Source organism: Anolis carolinensis, unplaced genomic scaffold (assembly GCF_035594765.1).
Source record: "Anolis carolinensis isolate JA03-04 unplaced genomic scaffold, rAnoCar3.1.pri scaffold_7, whole genome shotgun sequence".
NCBI classification, from domain to species: Eukaryota; Metazoa; Chordata; class Lepidosauria; order Squamata; family Dactyloidae; genus Anolis; species Anolis carolinensis.
In genome coordinates this window covers 29,575,843-29,596,773 of record NW_026943818.1, presented here as the reverse complement: position 1 = coordinate 29,596,773, position 20,931 = coordinate 29,575,843, and the positions used below count along the sequence as shown (strand labels likewise).

The 20,931-nt window shown below is 41.8% G+C and overlaps 1 protein-coding gene across 4 annotated transcripts; it reads right to left on the bottom strand.

Annotated features, from left to right (window-relative positions):
- Positions 1–3,351: 3,351 nt before the first annotated feature.
- On the bottom strand, positions 3,352–20,887 carry LOC134293296 (E3 ubiquitin-protein ligase TRIM50-like). 4 transcript variants are annotated; one of them, XM_062960485.1, is made up of 6 exons: positions 18,026–20,887; positions 14,124–14,562; positions 11,216–11,311; positions 10,902–11,132; positions 10,796–10,818; positions 3,352–4,154 (listed from the first exon to the last, which is right to left on the bottom strand). In XM_062960485.1, the coding sequence occupies exons 2-6, from the start codon at positions 14,544–14,546 to the stop codon at positions 3,377–3,379; spliced, it is 1,551 nt and encodes a 516-aa protein (XP_062816555.1). In that variant the 5' UTR covers positions 14,547–14,562; positions 18,026–20,887; the 3' UTR covers positions 3,352–3,376. The 4 variants fall into 4 exon arrangements, with proteins under 4 accessions (XP_062816555.1, XP_062816554.1, XP_062816556.1 ...); XM_062960484.1 differs by lacking the exon at positions 18,026–20,887 and adding an exon at positions 15,050–15,603 and having other exon boundaries at positions 14,124–14,822; XM_062960486.1 differs by lacking the exon at positions 18,026–20,887 and adding an exon at positions 15,359–15,603 and having other exon boundaries at positions 14,124–15,049.
- Between the last annotated feature and the right edge of the window lie 44 nt (positions 20,888–20,931).

Here is a 20,931-nt window from a genome sequence, read left to right as displayed (position 1 = left end):
AGCACTCTCTCCTGACGTTTCGCCCACAACGGTGGCTTAAAGGTTCTCTCTCTCTGCGTGTGTATATATATGTATGTGTATACACAGTAGTCTCATTTATCCAAGCAGCACTCTCTCCTGACGTTTCGCCCACAACGGTGGCTTAAAGGTTCTCTCTCTCTCTCTCTGTGTGTGTGTGTATATATACAGTAGGTTCTGGATGATCCAATCCCAGCAGCACTCTCTCCTGACGTTTCACCAACATCTGTGGCTTAAAGGTTCTCTGTGTGTGTATATATGTATGTGTATACACAGTAGTCTCATTTATCCAAGCAGCACTCTCTCCTGATGTTTCGCCCACAACGGTGGCTTAAAGGTTCTCTCTCTCTGTGTGTATATATACAGTAGAGTCTCGCTTATCCAAGGTTCTGGATGATCCAATCCCAGCAGCACTCTCTCCTGACATTTCGCCCACAACGGTGGCTTAAAGGTTCTCTCTCTGTGTGTGTGTGTGTGTGTATATATGCATGTGTATATGCAGTAGAGTCTCACTTATCCAAGCCTCTGGATGATCCAAGCCCAGCAGCACTCTCTCCTGGTGTTTTGCCCACATCTGTGGCTTAAAGGTTCTCTCTCTCTCTGCGTGTGTATATATATATATATGAATGTGTATATACAGTAGAGTCTCAGTTATCCAAGGTTCTGGATTATCCAAGCCCAGCAGCACTCTCTCCTGGCGTTTCGCCCACATATGTGGCTTAAAGGTGTTCTCTCTCTGTGTGTGTATATATATGTATATACAGTAGAGTCTCACTTATCCAACCCTCTGGATTATCCAAGCCCAGCAGCACTCACTCCTGACGTTTCGCCCACATATGTGGCTAAAGGTTCTGTGTGTGTGTACAGTAGAGTCTCACTTATCCAAGCTTCTGGATTATCCAAGCCATTTTTGTAGTCAATGTTTTCAATATATCATGGTATTTTGGTTCTGGATTACCCAAGCCCAGCAGCACTCTCTCCTGGCGTTTCGCCCACAACAGTGGCTTAAAGGTTCTCTCTCTCTCTGTGTGTATATATATGTATTAGAGTCTCACTTATCCAAACCTCGCTTATCCAAGGTCTGGATTACCCAAGCCCAGCAGCACTCTCTCCTGGCGTTTCGCCCACAACGTTGGCTAAAGGTTCTCTGTGTGTGTGTGTGTGTGTGTGCATATTGAACTACTTTTTCTGTCAAATTTGTGTAAAATTATATATAAAATATAGAGTAATAATATAATATATAATATGATTATAATATAATTATAATATAATATAGAATAATAATATGTCATGTTATTATATAACAATAACAATACAGTAGAGTCTCGCTTATCCAAGCCTCGCTTATCCAAGGTTCTGGATTATCCAACGCATTTTTGTAGTCAATGTTTTCAATATATAATATATTGTATATACATATAATATTGATAATAATATTATAATGTAATATAACACACCATTATAATTAGAAATTATATATTACATGTAATATTACTAATAATATTGTAGTCTAGTGGTATAGTACAATATAGTAATATATAATGCTTATATTATACTAGAAAATATAATAATACACTATTATAAATGTATATTATATATTACATGTAATATTACTAATAATATTGTAGTCTAGTGTTATAGTACAATATAGTAATATATAATGCTTATATTATACTAGAAAATATAATAATACACTATTATAAATGTATATTATATATTACATGTAATATTACTAATAATATTGTAGTCTAGTGGTATAGTACAATATAGTAATATATAATGCTTATATTGTGCTAGAAAATATAATAGTAATAATACATTATTATAAATCTATATTATATATTACATATAATATTACTAATAATATTGCAGTCCAGTGGTATAGTACAAGATAGTAATATATAATGCTTATATTGTGCTAGAAAATATAATGATAATAATACACTATTATAAATAAATTTTATTTATTTATTTTAATGCTTATATTGTGCTAGAAAATATAATAATACACTATTATAAATGTATATTATATATTACATATAATATCACTAATAATATTGCAGTCTAGTGGTATAGTACAATATATATATAATAATAATACACTATTATAAATAAATAAATAAATTTATTTTAATGCTTATATTGTGCTAGAAAATATAATGATAATAATACACTATTATAAATGTATATTATATATTACATGTAATATTATTAATAATATTGTAGTCTAGTGGTATAGTACAATATAGTAATATATAATGCTTGTGCTAGAAAATATAATAATACACTATTATAAATGTATATTATATACTACATGTAATATTACTAATAATATCGCAGTCTAGTGGTATAATACAATATAGTAATATATAATGCTTATATTGTGCTAGAAAATAATAATAATACACTATTTTAAATTTATATATTACATGTAATATAACTAATAATATTACAGTCTATTTTTTTCGTGTCAGGAGCAACTGAAGTTGCTTCTGGAGTGAGAGAATTGGCCGTCTGCAAGGAAGTTGCCTGGATGTTTTTACCATCCTTTTTGGGAGGCTTCTCTCCTGTCCCCGCATGGAGCTGGAGCTGATGGAGGGAGCTCACCCGCGGTCTCCCCGGGTGGGATTCGAACCTGGCAGCCTTCAAGTCACGAGGCTTTTATCCCCTAGGCCACTGGAGGCTTGGAAAAGTGAGACTCTACTGTGTGTATATATACGGGGTGGGAGTGTGATTGTCGCGGTGAGCGATTCAGATAGCACTGAGTAGCCGTGAAGTTTGCAAAGTCAGTCAGGGAGGGGAAAAGCAAATTCGCAAGAAGGGGCTCTTTCTTTTCTGAGTCTGGGCAAAGTTTGAGGAAGGGAGTGTTAGTGTTGGCTCCGCCGCCAATTTAGGAAACTTTTCCGAAGGGAGGAATTCCGGAGAAGACAGAGACCCTTTCAGGCCGTCCCGGCCGGCTGGCCGGGACGCCCTGAAAGGGTCTCTGTCTTCTCCGGAATTCCTCCCTTCGGAAAAGAGTTTCCTAAGTTGGCGGCGGAGCCAACGCTAACACTCCCTTCCTCAAACATACACATACACACACACACTGGGGCCCTTTGTTTGGCGTTTGGGAAGAGGGAAACCAGGGAGAACACGAGGCCCATGACCACCACGTCAGAGTGAGTTCTAGTGCTTTATGAACGAGCCGGCCTACACTTTTACAATCTATGTTTAACATCAACGAATGTATATATATATTGAACATAAATGTTTGTAAGACAGGTGTCCCCCAAAATTAGCAGAAGAACCTCCCTCCCCATCCAACCATCCACCCATACTTATTCTCTCCTTCCTTCCATCTATCTCTCCCTCTGCTTGACTACAGCTTGGTGTGCTGCTGGGTCTCCCCTTGGCCGCCTTCCTCTTCCTCCTCCTTCTCTTCCTCTTCTTCGTTCCCTCTATTTCTATCTTTCTTCCCTTCCCTTCCATCCATCCTGGGCAGGATGGGCGGGGCGAGGGCGGGGTGCCCCTTGTGCCCCCAGGGCCCGAGGTCGAGGACGGGGTAGAGTGTCCCCTGGAAGCCCCCCCGGAAGGTGTAGAGGGGGGCCATCTCCCGGGGGGCGCGGCTGGCGTCGAAGAAGGTGAGCTCCCCGGCGGGGTAGTGGAGGAAGAGGCCCAGGCGGGAGGGGGGGGCCCCCAGGGGGAGGGGCAGGGGCAGGGGGGGCCCCGCCAGGGCCTCCAGCCGGGAGCCCCCCCGCAGCCCCACCAGCCAGGCCCCCCCCGCCGGGCTCTTGGGCAGCCGGGCCCTCTGCCGGGGGGGTCCCAGGGCGGAGGCCTTGACCAGGCCCAGGCGCCAGGACCCCCGGGACCCCACCTCCACCTCCCAGTAGTGCCGCCCCCACGAGAAGCCCCTCCGACCCACCGCCCACGAGGGGCCCCCCTCCGACCGCTCCGGGAGGCTCCCCCGACGACCCCCCTGCCCCGCCGCCCACGAGGGACCCTCCAGCGTCAGGGCCTCCGGGGTCGGCAGCACTCGCCGCAACAGGCGCTTCCACACCTCCATCTGCACGTCCTCCGCGTGGAAGTCCGGCTGGAAGGACACGGCCGGAGGGGCGGAGGAGAGCCCCTCGGACAGGCTCGGAGGGGTCAGCTCGGACCTAGAGAGACAGCGAGACAGAGAGAGAGGGGTGGGTGGGCCACACACCAACAACACCCAACCACTCCCGACAGATGGCCACCCACACGAGGAGACCCCCATGGGGCATAAGGTCATGGCCATGATGATCAAGTGGTCCTGCAATGATATTACTGCTAACAATAAAGTAATAGTAATAGGACCCATAAAGACCCGTAATAATAATAGGACCCATAATAATAAGAATATCAATAATAACAGGACTTGTAATAATATCAATAATAGTAATAGGACCCATAGTAATAATATCATAATAATAGGACCCATAATAATAATAATATCAATAATAACAGGACTTGTAATAATATCAATAATAGTAATAGGACCCATAGTAATAATATCATAATAATAGGACCCATAATAATAATAATATCAATAATAACAAGACTTGTAATAATATCAATAATAGTAATAGGACCCATAGTAATAATATCATAATAATAGGACCCATAATAATAATAATATCAATAATAACAGGACTTGCAATAATATCAATAATAGTAATAGGACCCATAGTAATAATATCATAATAATAGGACCCATAATAATAATAATATCAATAATAACAGGACTTGCAATAATATCAATAATAACAGGACTTGTAATAATATCAATAATAGTAATAGGACCCATAGTAATAATATCATAATAATAGGACCCATAATAATAATAATATCAATAATAACAGGACTTGCAATAATATCAATAATAACAGGACTTGTAATAATATCAATAATAGTAATAGGACCCATAGTAATAATATCATAATAATAGGACCCATAATAATAATAATATCAATAATAACAGGACTTGTAATAATATCAATAATAGTAATAGGACCCATAGTAATAATATCATAATAATAGGACCCATAATAATAATAATATCAATAATAACAGGACTTGCAATAATATCAATAATAGTAATAGGACCCATAGTAATAATATCATAATAATAGGACCCATAATAATAATAATATCAATAATAACAGGACTTGCAATAATATCAATAATAACAGGACTTGTAATAATATCAATAATAGTAATAGGACCCATAGTAATAATATCATAATAATAGGACCCATAATAATAATAATATCAATAATAACAGGACTTGTAATAATATCAATAATAGTAATAGGACCCATAGTAATAATATCATAATAATAGGACCCATAATAATAATAATATCAATAATAACAGGACTTGTAATAATATCAATAATAGTAATAGGACCCCTAGTAATAATATCATCATAATAGGACCCATAATAATAAGACCCCCCCAGGCGACCGTTCCCTAATAATAAAGGTCCCACAATAATAATAGGTCCCACAATCACAGGTACCATAATAATAGGTTCCACCATAATAATAATAGGATCCATAATAATAATAATAGGACCCGTAATAATAATAAGACTCATAAAGAGCTGTAATAATAATAGGACCCATAATAATAAGACCTATAATAATAGGACCCATAAGAATAATAAGAATATCCATAATAATAGGACCCATAATAATAATAGGGCCCGTAATAGTAATAATAGGACCCGTAATAGTAATAGGACCCATAAAGACCCATAATAATAATAGGACCCATAATAATAGGACCCATAATAATAATAATATCAATAATAACAGGACTTGTAATAATATCAATAATAGTAATAGGACCCCTAGTAATAATATCATAATAATAGGACCCATAATAATAAGACCCCCCAGCCGACCGTTCCTAATAATAAAGGTCCCACAATAATAATAGGTCCCACAATCACAGGTACCATAATAATAGGTTCCACCATAATAATAATAGGACCCATAATAATAATAATAGGACCCGTAATAATAATAAGACCCATAAAGAGCTGTAATAATAATAGGACCCATAATAATAAGACCTATAATAATAGGACCCATAAGAATAATAAGAATATCCATAATAATAGGACCCATAATAATAATAAGACCTATAATAATAATAGGACCCATAATATCCATAATAATAAAACCCACAATAATAGTAAGACCCCCAGGCGACCGTTCCCTGGGACACATGATTATGGCCATGACGATAAATGATACTAATAATAGTAATAGGTTCCACAATAATAATATAATACCTATAATAATAGGACCCGTAATAATAATAAGACCCGTAATAATAATAGGGCCCGTAATAATAATAATAGGACCCGTAATAGTAATAGGACCCATAAAGACCCGTAATAATAATAGGACCCATAATAATAATATCCATAATAATAGGACCCATAATAATAATAAGACCCTTAATAATATCAATAATAATAGGACTTGTAATAATATCAATAATAGTAATAGGACCCATAGTAATAATATCATAATAGGACCCATAATAATAAGACCCCCAGGCGACCGTTCCCTAATAATAAAGGTCCCACAATAATAATATGACCCATAATAATATCCATAATAATACGACCCATAATAATAATAAGACCCTTAATAATATCAATAATAATAGGACTTGTCATAATATCAATAATAGTAATAGGACCCATAGTAATAATATCATCATAATAGGACCCATAATAATAAGACCCCCAGGCGACCGTTCCCTAATAATAAAGGTCCCACAATAATAATATGACCCATAATAATATCCATAATAATACGACCCATAATAATAATAAGACCCTTAATAATATCAATAATAATAGGACTTGTCATAATATCAATAATAGTAATAGGACCCATAGTAATAATATCATCATAATAGGACCCATAATAATAAGACCCCCAGGCGACCGTTCCCTAATAATAAAGGTCCCACAATAATAATAGGTCCCATAATAATAGTCTCATTGTAATAATAATGATAACATTCATCATCAGACACAATAATAGTTTTCACAATAATAGTAGGTCCCACAATAAGACTAATAACAATAGTCCCACTGTAATAATAATAATACCCATAATAGTAATAGGTCCCACAATAATAATATGACCCATAATAATATCCATAATAATAGGTCTCATAATAGTAATAGGTTCCATAATAATGGGTTCCACAATAATAATCACGATAGGGCCCATAATAGTAATAGGAACCATAATAGTAATAATAGAGCCCACTGTAATAATAATAATAATCATAATAGGTTCCACAAAACTAGTAGTAGGACCCTAGTAATACTTGTTTACTTAGTTTGAGTAAACAAGTGAGATCACAGTAATTGGTCAAGTTTAGATAAGCCAAGATATATATTCCTTGTTTACTTAGTTTGAGTAAACAAGTGAGATCACAGACACCACTTTGTGCCAAAGAGGTGTGGAGGTGAAGAAGGCCCTCAGTAACTGGTCAAGTTTGGATATGCCAAGATATATATTCCTTGTTTACTTAGTTTGAGTAAACAAGTGAGATCACAGACACCACTTTGTGCCAAAGAGGTGCGGAGGTGAAGAAGGCCCTCAGTAACTGGTCAAGTTTGGATATGCCAAGATATATATTCTTTGTTTACTGCGACACAGAAGCTAGTTTGAGTAAACAAGTGAGATCACAGACACTACTTTGTGCCAAAGAGGTGCGGAGGTGAAGAAGACCCTCAGCAATTGGTCAAGTTTGGATAAGCCAAGATATATATTCTTTGTTTACTGCGACACAGAAGCTAGTTTGAGTAAACAAGTGAGATCACAGACACTACTTTGTGCCAAAGAGGTGCGGAGGTGAAGAAGACCCTCAGCAATTGGTCAAGTTTGGATAAGCCAAGATATATATTCTTTGTTTACTGCGACACAGAAGCTAGTTTGAGTAAACAAGTGAGATCACAGACACCACTTTGTGCCAAAGAGGTGCGGAGGTGAAGAAGGCCCTCAGTAACTGGTCAAGTTTGGATAAGCCAAGATATATATTCTTTGTTTCCTGTGACACGCTTCTGTTTGAGTAAACAAGTGAGATCCTATTACTAGATCCTAATATATATCTTGGCTTATCCAAACTTGACCAATTGCTGAGGGTCTTCTTCACCTCCGCACCTCTTTGGCACCAAGTAGTGTCTGTGATCTTACTTGTTTACTCAAACTAAGTAAACAAGGAATATATATCTTGGCTTATCCAAACTTGACCAATTGCTGAGGGTCTTCTTCACCTCCGCACCTCTTTGGCACAAAGTAGTGTCTGTGATCTTACTTGTTTACTCAAACTAAGTAAACAAGGAATATATATCTTGGCTTATCCAAACTTGACCAATTACTGTGATCTCACTTGTTTACTCAAACAGAAGTGTGTCGTAGTAAACAAGGAATATATATCTTGGCTTATCTAAACTTGACCAATTACTGTGATCTCACTTGTTTACTCAAACAGAATTGTGTCATAGTAAACAAGGAATATATATCTTGGCTTATCTAAACTTGACCAATTACTGTGATCTCACTTGTTTACTCAAACAGAAGTGTGTCATAGTAAACAAGGAATATATATCTTGGCTTATCTAAACTTGACCAATTACTGTGATCTCACTTGTTTACTCAAACAGAATTGTGTCATAGTAAACAAGGAATATATATCTTGGCTTATCTAAACTTGACCAATTACTGTGATCTCACTTGTTTACTCAAACAGAAGTGTGTCATAGTAAACAAAGAATATATATCTTGGCTTATCTAAAATTGACCAGTTACTGAGGGACACTGGCATGACTGCATGGAGCGCCGTTACCTTTCCACCGGAGCGGTACCTATTGATCTACTCACATTGGCATGTTTTCGAACTGCTAGCTTGGCAGGAGCTGGAGCTAACAGAGGGTGCTCACTCCACTCCTGGGATTTGAACCTGGGACCTTTCGGTCTGCAAGTCCAGCAGCTCAGCGCTTTAACACACTGCGCCACCACCAGGAGCCCATAATAATAGGACCCATCATAATAATAAATCACAAGTGTCTAGGACTGACAATAATAGAGCTCAATGTAATAATAATAATCATAATAAGTTCCACAAAACTCTAGTAGTCCTAGGAGTAGTAATGTCCCACTGTAAACAACATAATAGGTCCCACAACCATCATTGTGATCATCATTGGTCTCCAGGGCTGGTCCAACAATGAGGCGAATTAAGCGGTCGCTTGGGGCACAGTTGAGACTGCTTTTTCTGTTGATTTGTTGTGAAACATGATGCTTTGGTGCTTAATTTGTAAAATCTTAATGTAATTTGATGTTTAATAGGCTTTTCCTTAATTCCTCCTTATTATCCAACATTTCTGCTTATCCAACGCTTTTATTTTTCAGTGATTGGTTTTTTTTTGGGGGGGGGGGGGGGCGTCAAAATTCTGTTCGCCTACACTTGAAAATTACCTACCGTGTTTCCCCGAAAATAAGACAGCGTCTTATATTAATTTTTGCTCGCAAAGATGCACTGGGTCTTATTTTCCGGGGATGTCTTATTTTTCCATGAAGAAGAATTCACATTTATTGTTGAACAAAAAAAAATGAACATTTATTATATACTATACAGCAGATTCAAACCCCAGGAGCGGTGTGAGCGGCCGCTGTTAGCTCCAGCTCCTGCCAACCTAGCAGTTTGAAAACATTCCAATGTGAGTAGATCAATAGGTACCGCTCCGGTGGGAAGGTAACAGCGCTCCATGCAGTCATGCCAGTGGCCACATGACCTTGGAAATGTCTGTGGACAACGCTGGCTCTTCAGCTTAGAAATGGAGATGAGCACCAACCCCCAGAGTGTGAGTAGATCAATAGGTACTGCTCTAGTGGGAAGGTAACGGCGCTCCATGCAGTCATGCCAGTGGCCACATGACCTTGGAGGTGTCTACGGACAACGCCGGCTCTTTGGCTTAGAAATGGAGATGAGCACCAACCCCCAGAGTGTGAGTAGATCAATAGGTACTGCTCTAGTGGGAAGGTAACGGCGCTCCATGCAGTCATGCCAGTGGCCACATGACCTTGGAAATGTCTGTGGACAACGCCGGCTCTTCAGCTTAGAAATGGAGATGAGCACCAACCCCCAGAGTGTGAGTAGATCAATAGGTACTGCTCTAGTGGGAAGGTAACGGCGCTCCATGCAGTCATGCCAGTGGCCACATGACCTTGGAAATGTCTGTGGACAACGCCGGCTCTTCAGCTTAGAAATGGAGATGAGCACCAACCCCCAGAGTCGGACTCGACTGGACTTAACGTCAGGGGAAACCTTTACGTTTACTAGTTGTCATCACAAACCAGCATAACCCGACAAACTGTGAATCCTGCATGCTTAGTGTTCTGTTTGGTGGACATGTTTCCAAACAAAAACTTTGCTAGGTCTTACTTACGGTCGCTTGGGCACAGTCGAGACTGCTTTTTCTGTTGATTTGTTGTGAAACATGATGCTTTGGTGCTTAATTTGTAAAATCTTAATGTAATTTGATGTTTAATAGGCTTTTCCTTAATTCCTCCTTATTATCCAACATTTTTGCTTATCCAACGCTTTTATTTTTCAGTGATTGGTTTTTTTTGGGGGGGGGGTGTCATCAAAATTCTGTTCGCCTACACTTGAAAATTACCTTGGTCTCACAACAACAACAATTGCAGGCCTCCCAAGAGCCCTGGAAAACAAGACTCACCTGGAGGGGAGGGAGCTGTATTTCTGTGGAAGGAGAGCGAGAGAGAGTGGGTGTGAGTGGGGTCAATGGGGGGGGGGTGTCGAGGGGGGGGTGTCCCGGCACGTACCCGGATGAATGCGTGCTGGCCCTGGTCGGAGAGGGCTGTGAGGCGTTCCTGGAGGTGGCGTATCCGCTCGAGGGCGGCCTGGGCCTGCTCCTGCTGCTCCTCCAGCCCGGCCTGCAGGGCCCCCACTTGCCTCTCCACGCGCCCCAGGAAGCGGGCCTTCTCCTCGTCCACAAAGCGGTGCAGATCCTGGAAATGCTTCCGCAACACCCACTTGAAGACGTCCGACTCGTTCTGGCCGGGAAAGAGAGGGGGGGGGTGTCAACCCAGGACGGGGCGTGGCCTGTCTCAAGGGTGCGAGGGGAGTGGGCACTCACCACGATGCGGGTCTTGTTGTTCATCAGCCTCCCCAGGAGCTCCTCCAGGCCCCGCGCCTGCTCCTGCACCTCCGTCATCCGACCAGACAGATCCTCCTGCCACGGTCAAGAAAGAAAGATTTATTATTAGTAGTAGTACAGTAGAGTCTCACTTATCCAACACTCGCTTATCCAACGTTCTGGATTATCCAACGCATTTTTGTAGTCAATGTTTTCAATATGTTGTGATATTTTGGTGCTAAATTCGTAAATACAGTAATTACTACATAGCATTACTACATACATACATAGCATACAGTAATTACTACACAGCATGCGTATTGAACTACTTTTTCTGTCAAATGTGTTGTATAACATGATGTTTTGGTGCTTAATTTGTAAAATCATAACCTCATTTGAAGTTTAATAGGCTTTTCCTTAACCCCTCCTTATTATCCAACATATTCGCTTATCCAACGTTCTGCTGGCCCGTTTATGTTGGATAAGTGAGACTCTACTGTAGTAGTATTTCATTACTATTATTATTTGGCACCCCCCTGCCAAGTTTAATAAATATTTATTATATTATTATAATTTGGCACACTCCTGCCATGTTTAATAAAGATTTATTATTACAGTAGAGTCTCACTTATCCAACATAAACGGGCCGGCAGAATGTCGGATAAGCGAATATGTTGGATAATGAGGAGAGATTAAGAAAAAGCCTATTAAACCCCAAAAAAAGGTTATGATTTTACAAATTAAGCACCAAAACATCATGTTAGACAACAAATTTGACAGAAAAAGTAGTTCATTAGACATTAATGCTATGTAATAATTACTGTATTTACGAATTTAGCACCAAAATATCACAATGCATTGAAAACATTGACTACAAAAATGCGTTGGATAATCCAGAATGTTGGATAAGCGAGTGTTGGATAAGTGAGATTCTACTGTATTAGTAGGAGTAGTATTTCATTACTATTATTATTTGGCACCCCCCTGCCAAGTTTAATAAATATTTATTATATTATTATAATTTGGCACACTCCTGCCCTGTTTAATAAAGATTTATTATTACAGTAGAGTCTCACTAATCCAAGCTAAACGGGCCAGCAGAAGCTTGGATAAGCGAATATCTTGGATTATAAGGACTGATCAAGAAAAAGCCTATTAAACATCAAATTAGGTTATGATTTTACAAATTAAGCACCAAAACTTCATGTTAGACAACAAATTTGACAGAAAAAGTAGTTCAATAGGCAGTAATGTTATGTTGTAATTACTGTATTTACGAATTTAGCACCAAAATATCACGATATATTGGAAACATTGACTACAAAAATGGCTTGGATTATCCAGAGGCTTGGATAAGTGAGACTCTACTGTATATTATTATTTGGCACCCTCCTGACAAGTTTAATAAAGATTTATTATAATTATTATTAGGCACTCTCCTGCCAAGATTAATAAATATTTATTTTTATTATTATTTCATTATTAATATTATTTGGTGCCCTCCTGCCAAGTTTAATAAATAAATATTTATTATTATTATTATATTTTTATATTATTGTTATTTGGCACACTCCTGCCAAGTTTAATCACGATTTATTTTATATATTATTATTATAAGGCACCCTCCTGCCAAGTTTAATAAATAAAGATTTATTATATTATATTATATTATATTATAACTATTTGGCACCCTCCTGCCAAGTTCAATAAATAAAGATTTATTATTAGTATTATATTTTTATTATTATTTGGCACACTCCTGCCAAGCTTAATAAATAAAGATTTATTTTATATATTATTATTATTAGACACCCTCCTGCCAAGTTCAATAAATAAAGATTTATTATTATTTCATTATTATTATTATTATTTGGCACACTCCTGCCAAGTTCAATAAATAAAGATTTATTATTATTTCATTATTATTATTATTTGGCACACTCCTGACAAGTTCAATAAATAAAGATTTATTATTAGTATTATATTTTTATTATTATTTGGCACACTCCTGCCAAGCTTAATAAATAAAGATTTATTTTATATATTATTATTATTAGACACCCTCCTGACAAGTTCAATAAATAAAGATTTATTATTATTTCATTATTATTATTATTTGGCACACTCCTGAGAAGTTCAATAAATAAAGATTTATTATTATTTCATTATTATTATTATTATTTGGCACACTCCCGACAAGTTTAATAAATATTTATTTATATTATATTATTACTAGCATAAAGAGGATTCCCCTAGGTATGAAGCAGCCAGGCTTTGATGCTGCAAGGCTATTCAATGGGATTCAAGTTGGCCGACAATGGAGTCCCCTAGGTATGAAGAAGCCAGGCTTTGATGCTGCAAGGCTATTCAATGGGATTCAAGTTGGCCGACAATGGAGTCCCCTAGGTATGAAGCAGCCAGGCTTTGATGCTGCAAGGCTATTCAATGGGATTCAAGTGGGCCGACAATGGAGTCCCCTAGGTATGAAGCAGCCAGGCTTTGATGCTGCAAGGCTATTCAATGGGAATTCAAGTTGGCCGACAATGGAGTCCCCTAGGTATGAAGCAGCCAGGCTTTGATGCTGCAAGGCTATTCAATGGGATTCAAGTTGGCCGACAATGGAGTCCCCTAGGTATGAAGAAGCCAGGCTTTGATGCTGCAAGGCTATTCAATGGGATTCAAGTTGGCCGACAATGGAGTCCCCTAGGTATGAAGCAGCCAGGCTTTGATGCTGCAAGGCTATTCAATGGGATTCAAGTGGGCCGACAATGGAGTCCCCTAGGTATGAAGCAGCCAGGCTTTGATGCTGCAAGGCTATTCAATGGGATTCAAGTTGGCCGACAATGGAGTCCCCTAGGTATGAAGCAGCCAGGCTTTGATGCTGCAAGGCTATTCAATGGGTGCTTGCCTTCATGCGGCTGTAGGCGGTGGAGAGCGGGGTGAGGCGGTGGTGGCGGTGGGTGCCGATGGTGCCGCAGAGCCCGCAGATGACGTCCCGGTCGTCCTCGCAGAAGAGGCTCAGGGGGTTGCGGTGGTCGGGGCAGGACTCCTCCTCCTGCTGCTCCTGCTGCTCCTCCCCCCCGTGGGCCCCAGTGCGCAGGGCCTCCACCAGGCGGGCCAGGCTGACGTTGGGGGGGGAGCTGGCCGCGTGGGCGCTCTGCCGGCAGAGGGGGCAGAGGAAGCGGGCCTCGGGGCCCCCCGAGAGGGACTCCACGCAGGGCCGGCAGTAGGAGTGGCCGCAGGGCAGCATCAGCGGCTCCCGGAAGACCTCCAGGCAGATGGGGCAGAGCAGGTGGTCCTCCAGGTGGTCCAGGCTCACCTTGCGAGACATCCCGGCCGGCCGGCACCTGCGTTCCCCCAAAGGGAGACAAGGGGGCAGAGAGAGATGGGGAGAATGGATCCCCAAGGGTCACCTAGACCAACCCCCTTAGAGATAGACGATAGACAGATAGAATCCTAGACGTGGAAGGGACATCTAGACCAACCCCCTCAGAGATACGCAATAGACCCTTAGAGACACATGAGCCTTGGGGTCCATCAAGTCCAACCCCTCACAGATACGCGATAGACTCCTAGACTTGGGAGGGACCCCAAGAGTCATCTAGACCTACCAACCCCCTCAGAGATACGCAATAGACCCTTAGAGACACATGAGCCTTGGGGTCCATCAAGTCCAACCCCTCACAGATACGCGATAGACTCCTAGACTTGGGAGGGACCCCAAGAGTCATCTAGTCCAACACCCTTAGAGACACATGAGCCTTGGGGTCCATCAAGTCCAACCCCACGCGATAGACTCCTAGACTTGGGAGGGACCCCAAGGGTCATCTAGACCTACCAACCCCCTCAGAGATACGTGATAGACAGATAGAATCCTAGACATGGAAGGGACCCCAAGGGTCGCCTAGACCTACCCCCTCAGAGATACACGATAGACTCCTAGACTTGGGAGGGACCCCAAGGATCACCTAGACCAACACCCTTAGAGACACATGAGCCTTGGGGTCCATCAAGTCCAACCCCTCACAGATACGTGATAGACTCCTAGACTTGGGAGGGACACCAAGGGTTATCTAGACCAACACCCTTAGAGATACATGATAGACTCCTAAACTTGGGAGGGACCCCAACGGTCATCTAGACCAACCCCCTAGGGAGATACATGATAGACAGACAGACTCCTAGACTTGGGAGGGACCCCAAGGATCACCTAGACCAACACCCTTAGAGACACATGAGCCTTGGGGTCCATCAAGTCCAACCCCACACAATAGACTCCTAGACTTGGGAGGGACCTCAAGGGTCACCTAGACCAACCCCCTCAGAGATACGTGATAAGACTCCTAAACTTGGGAGGGACCTCAAGGGTCATCTAGACCAACCCCCTCAGAGACACGTGATAGACTCCTAGACTTGGGAGGGACCTCAAGGGTCATCTAGACCAACCCCCTCAGAGATACGTGATAAGACTCCTAAACTTGGGAGGGACCTCAAGGGTCATCTAGACCAACCCCCTCAGAGACACGTGATAGACTCCTAGACTTGGGAGGGACCTCAAGGGTCACCTAGACCAACCCCCTCAGAGATACGTGATAAGACTCCTAAACTTGGGAGGGACCCCAAGGGTCATCTAGACCAACCCCCTCAGAGACACGTGATAGACTCCTAGACTTGGGAGGGACCCCAAGGGTCATCTAGTCCAACACCCTATGAATAGATATGATAGATGCCTAGATTTGGGACCCCAAGGGTCATCTAGTCCAACACCCTATGAATAGATATGATAGATGCCTAGATTTGGGACCCCAAGGGTCATCTAGTCCAACACCCTTAGACACACATGAGCCTTGGGGTCCATCAAGTCCAACCCCTCACAGATACGTGATAGACTCCTAGACTTGGGAGGGACCCCAAGGGTCATCTAGACCAACCCCCTTAGAGATAGACGATAGACCCTTAGAGACACATGAGCCTTGGGGTCCATCAAGTCCAACCCCTCACAGATACGTGATAGACTCCTAGACTTGGGAGGGACCCCAAGGGTCATCTAGACCTACCAACCCCCTCAGAGATACGCAATAGACCCTTAGAGACACATGAGCCTTGGGGTCCATCAAGTCCAACCCCACACAGATACGTGATAGACTCCTAGACTTGGGAGGGACCCCAAGAGTCATCTAGACCTACCAACCCCCTCAGAGATACGCAATAGACCCTTAGAGACACATGAGCCTTGGGGTCCATCAAGTCCAACCCCTCACAGATACGCGATAGACTCCTAGACTTGGGAGGGACCCCAAGAGTCATCTAGTCCAACACCCTTAGAGACACATGAGCCTTGGGGTCCATCAAGTCCAACCCCACGCGATAGACTCCTAGACTTGGGAGGGACCCCAAGGGTCATCTAGACCTACCAACCCCCTCAGAGATACGTGATAGACAGATAGAATCCTAGACATGGAAGGGACCCCAAGGGTCGCCTAGACCTACCCCCTCAGAGATACACGATAGACTCCTAGACTTGGGAGGGACCCCAAGGATCACCTAGACCAACACCCTTAGAGACACATGAGCCTTGGGGTCCATCAAGTCCAACCCCTCACAGATACGTGATAGACTCCTAGACTTGGGAGGGACACCAAGGGTTATCTAGACCAACACCCTTAGAGATACATGATAGACTCCTAAACTTGGGAGGGACCCCAACGGTCATCTAGACCAACCCCCTAGGGAGATACATGATAGACAGACAGACTCCTAGACTTGGGAGGGACCCCAAGGATCACCTAGACCAACACCCTTAGAGACACATGAGCCTTGGGGTCCATCAAGTCCAACCCCACACAATAGACTCCTAGACTTGGGAGGGACCTCAAGGGTCACCTAGACCAACCCCCTCAGAGATACGTGATAAGACTCCTAAACTTGGGAGGGACCCCAAGGGTCATCTAGACCAACCCCCTCAGAGACACGTGATAGACTCCTAGACTTGGGAGGGACCCCAAGGGTCATCTAGTCCAACACCCTATGAATAGATATGATAGATGCCTAGATTTGGGACCCCAAGGGTCATCTAGTCCAACACCCTTAGACACACATGAGCCTTGGGGTCCATCAAGTCCAACCCCACACGATAGACTCCTAGACTTGGGAGGGACCCCAAGGGTCACCTAGACCAACCCCCTCAGAGATACGTGATAGACAGACAGACTCCTAGACATGGAAGGGACCCCAAGGGTCACCTAGACCTACCCACAGAGATATGTGATAGGTACAATCCTAGACTCAGAAGGGACCCCAAGGGTTATCTAGTCCCACCCCTAAGAATAGATAGATATATTGATATATGCCTAGACTTGGGACCCCAAGGGTCATCTAGTCTCACCCCCCAAATACTAGATAGAATGAATCCTAGACTTGGAAGGGACCCCAAGGGTCATCTAGTCCAACACCCTTAGAGACAGATGAGCCTTGAGGCCCATCAAGTCCAATCCCTAAGAGATAGATGAGAAGATGATAGACAGAATTCTAGACGTGGAAGGGTCGCCAAGGGCCACCCAGCCCAACACCAGGAAGGACACCACCAAAACCCTCCCGACAGATGGCCTTCCATCCTCTCATAGGCATCTTATGAAAATCCTAGAGTTGGAAGAGACCACCAAGGGTCGTTGACTCCATCTCCATTCTGCCATTCAGGCAAGAATGCACCACCAAATCCCTCCCGGCAGATGGACTCCATGACACATAGTCCACTCAAACAACTCCAGGATGATGATGATGCCAACCCAAAGGAGCCAGGGCTCTCCCTACCTTCGTTCCTTCTTTCCTTTCTTTCTTCCTTCTGCAGCAGCAATGGAGCAGGGTCTTCTCTTTCTCTCTCGCCTTCAAGGGTTTCCTTCTTCTCTTATCGCCCAAGCGATGCAGGCAAGGTGACCGCCAAGGCCGAGACTAAGGCCGGTCTCCCCTTGACCCCAATGGCCAGCCAGGGTGGCCGTCCCAGGGCGAGCCGCCCCACCCTCCGCTCCCAGCCAATCCTCCCCTTGCCTCCTATGTAAACATATACACACACCTTGCCCTTGAAGGCTCTCCTTGAGAGGTTTACCTTCTTGCAAAGGACCCATTACCTCTTCAAGCCAGGGTATAAATAATAAATAATAATAATAATAATAAAAACCAGTACAAGAAAACCGCACTACAAACTAGAGCAGAATCAGTACAAGAAAACCGCACTACAAACTAGAGCAGAACCAGTACAAGAAACCCGCACTACAAACTAGAGCAGAATCAGTACAAGAAAACCGCACGACAAACTAGAGCAGAATCAGTACAAGAAAACCGCACTACAAACTAGAGCAGAATCAGTACAAGAAAACCGCACTACAAACTAGAGCAGAACCAGTACAAGAAAACCGCACGACAAACTAGAGCAGAATCAGTACAAGAAAACTGCACTACAAACTAGAGCAGAACCAGTACAAGAAAACCGCACTACAAACTAGAGCAGAACCAGTACAAGAAAACTGCACTACAAACTAGAGCAGAATCAGTACAAGAAAACCGCACTACAAACTAGAGCTGACAGCTGGCACAACAAAACATGGCATGGGAAGTTCCTTGACAAAATTGAAGGAAAAGCTGACAAGGAGAAGACCTGGCTCTGGCTCACGAATGGGACCCTGAAGAAGGAGGCAGAAGGCCTGATCCTTGCAGCCCAGGAACAAGACATCAGGACAAAGGCAATTCAGGCCAAGATCGAAAAATCAGCTGATGACCCAAAATGCAGACTGTGCAAGGAATCAAGCATATCTATCGTGTTTGCTGTGTCATAATAAAATAATAATAATAATAATAATAATAATAATAATAATAATACATCACACAGTCCTAGACACTTGGGAAGTGTTTGACTTGTGATTTTGTGATACGAAATCCAGCATATCTATCCTGTTTGCTGTGTCATAAAATAATAATAATAATAATAATAATAATAATAATAATAATAATACTTCACACAGTCCTAGACACTTGGGAAGTGTTCGACTTGTGGTTTTGTGAATCGAAATCCAACATATCTATCTTGTTTGCTGTGTCATAATAAAATAATAATAATAATAATAATAATAATAATAATAATAATGGTGGCCCTCAATGGCCATCAAAAGTAGGGGAGGCGAGGTGGGTGCTTCAAGGGTCAACCAAGGCCAGGAAACACTCCATGACCTCTTCAAGCCAGGGTATAAATAATAATAATAATAATAATAATAATAATAATAATAATAATAATCTGTGTAATAATAATAATAATAATAATAATAATAATGGCCCTCAATGGCCATCGGAAGTAGGGCAGGTGAAGCGGGCGCTTCAAGGGTCAACCAAGGCCAGGAAACACTCCATGACCTCTTCAAGCCAGGGTATAAATAAACATAATAATAATAATAATAATAATAATAATAATAATAATAATAATAATGGTCCTCAATGGCCATCGGAAGTAGGGCAGGCGAGGCGGGTGCTTCAAGGGTCAACCAAGGCCAGGAAACACTCCACACTTCAAGCCAGGGTATAAATAAACATAATAATAATCTAATAATAATAATAATAATAATAATAATAATAGCCCTCAATGGCCATCAGAAGTAGGGCTGGCGAGGCAGGCGCTTCAAGGGTCAACCAAGGCCAGTAAACACTCCACACTTCAAGCCAGGGTATAAATAAACAAAATAATAATAATAATAATAATAATAATAATAATAATAATAATAATAATAATTCTTCCTTGGCCTGAGTTGGTCAAGAGTCGGACGCTCGACCCGGAGGCCAAAAGACCAAGCAGCCACACCAAAGCGGGTTCAAAAAACCTCTTGCCTTTTTTAGTTACTGAAATTAATATAAATATCAGGACTCAAAGGTCTCTGCAAAAATAAATATCAACCCTGCAAACAAACATATTGAAATGAGCTCTCCCTCCCTACCAAGGCTCTCAAATAAACAAAACATATTCCAACAAATTCCAAGAACTCAAAATAAATAAACTCCGAACAAACTCCGATATCCATGACTCCCTTACCCTCAAATAAACAAACATATTTGGAAACCAATATCAGTGACCCCGCCCTCCTTCCCAAGGTCCTCCCCTTACTCGCAAACAAATAAATAAACATCAAGATCAATGACACCTCTCTCCCTCCTTCCCAAGACCCTCCCCTTAGTCATAAACAATCAAACAAACAAATACAAACTAATACCAATATCAGTGACCCCTCCCTTCTTCCCAAGACCCTCCCCTTAGTCATAAACAAACACACAAACAAATGCAAACTAACACCAATATCAGTGACTCCTCCCTCCTTCCTAGGACCCTCCCTTTAGTCATAAACAAACAAACAAACAAATGCAAACTAACACCAATAGCAGTGACCCCGCCCTCCCTCACAAGACCCTCCCCTCACAAACAAATAAACAAACAAACATCGCAAGGCCCTCCCCTTACTCTCAAACAAACAAATACACAAACATCAACATCAATGACACCTCTCTCCCTCCTTCCCAAGACCCTCCCCTTAGTCATAAACAATCAAACAAACAAATACAAACTAATACCAATAGCAGTGACCCCGCCCTCCCTCACAAGGCCCTCCCCTCACAAACAAATAAACAAACAAACATCGCAAGGCCCTCCCCTTACTCGCAAACAAATAAACAAACATCAACAT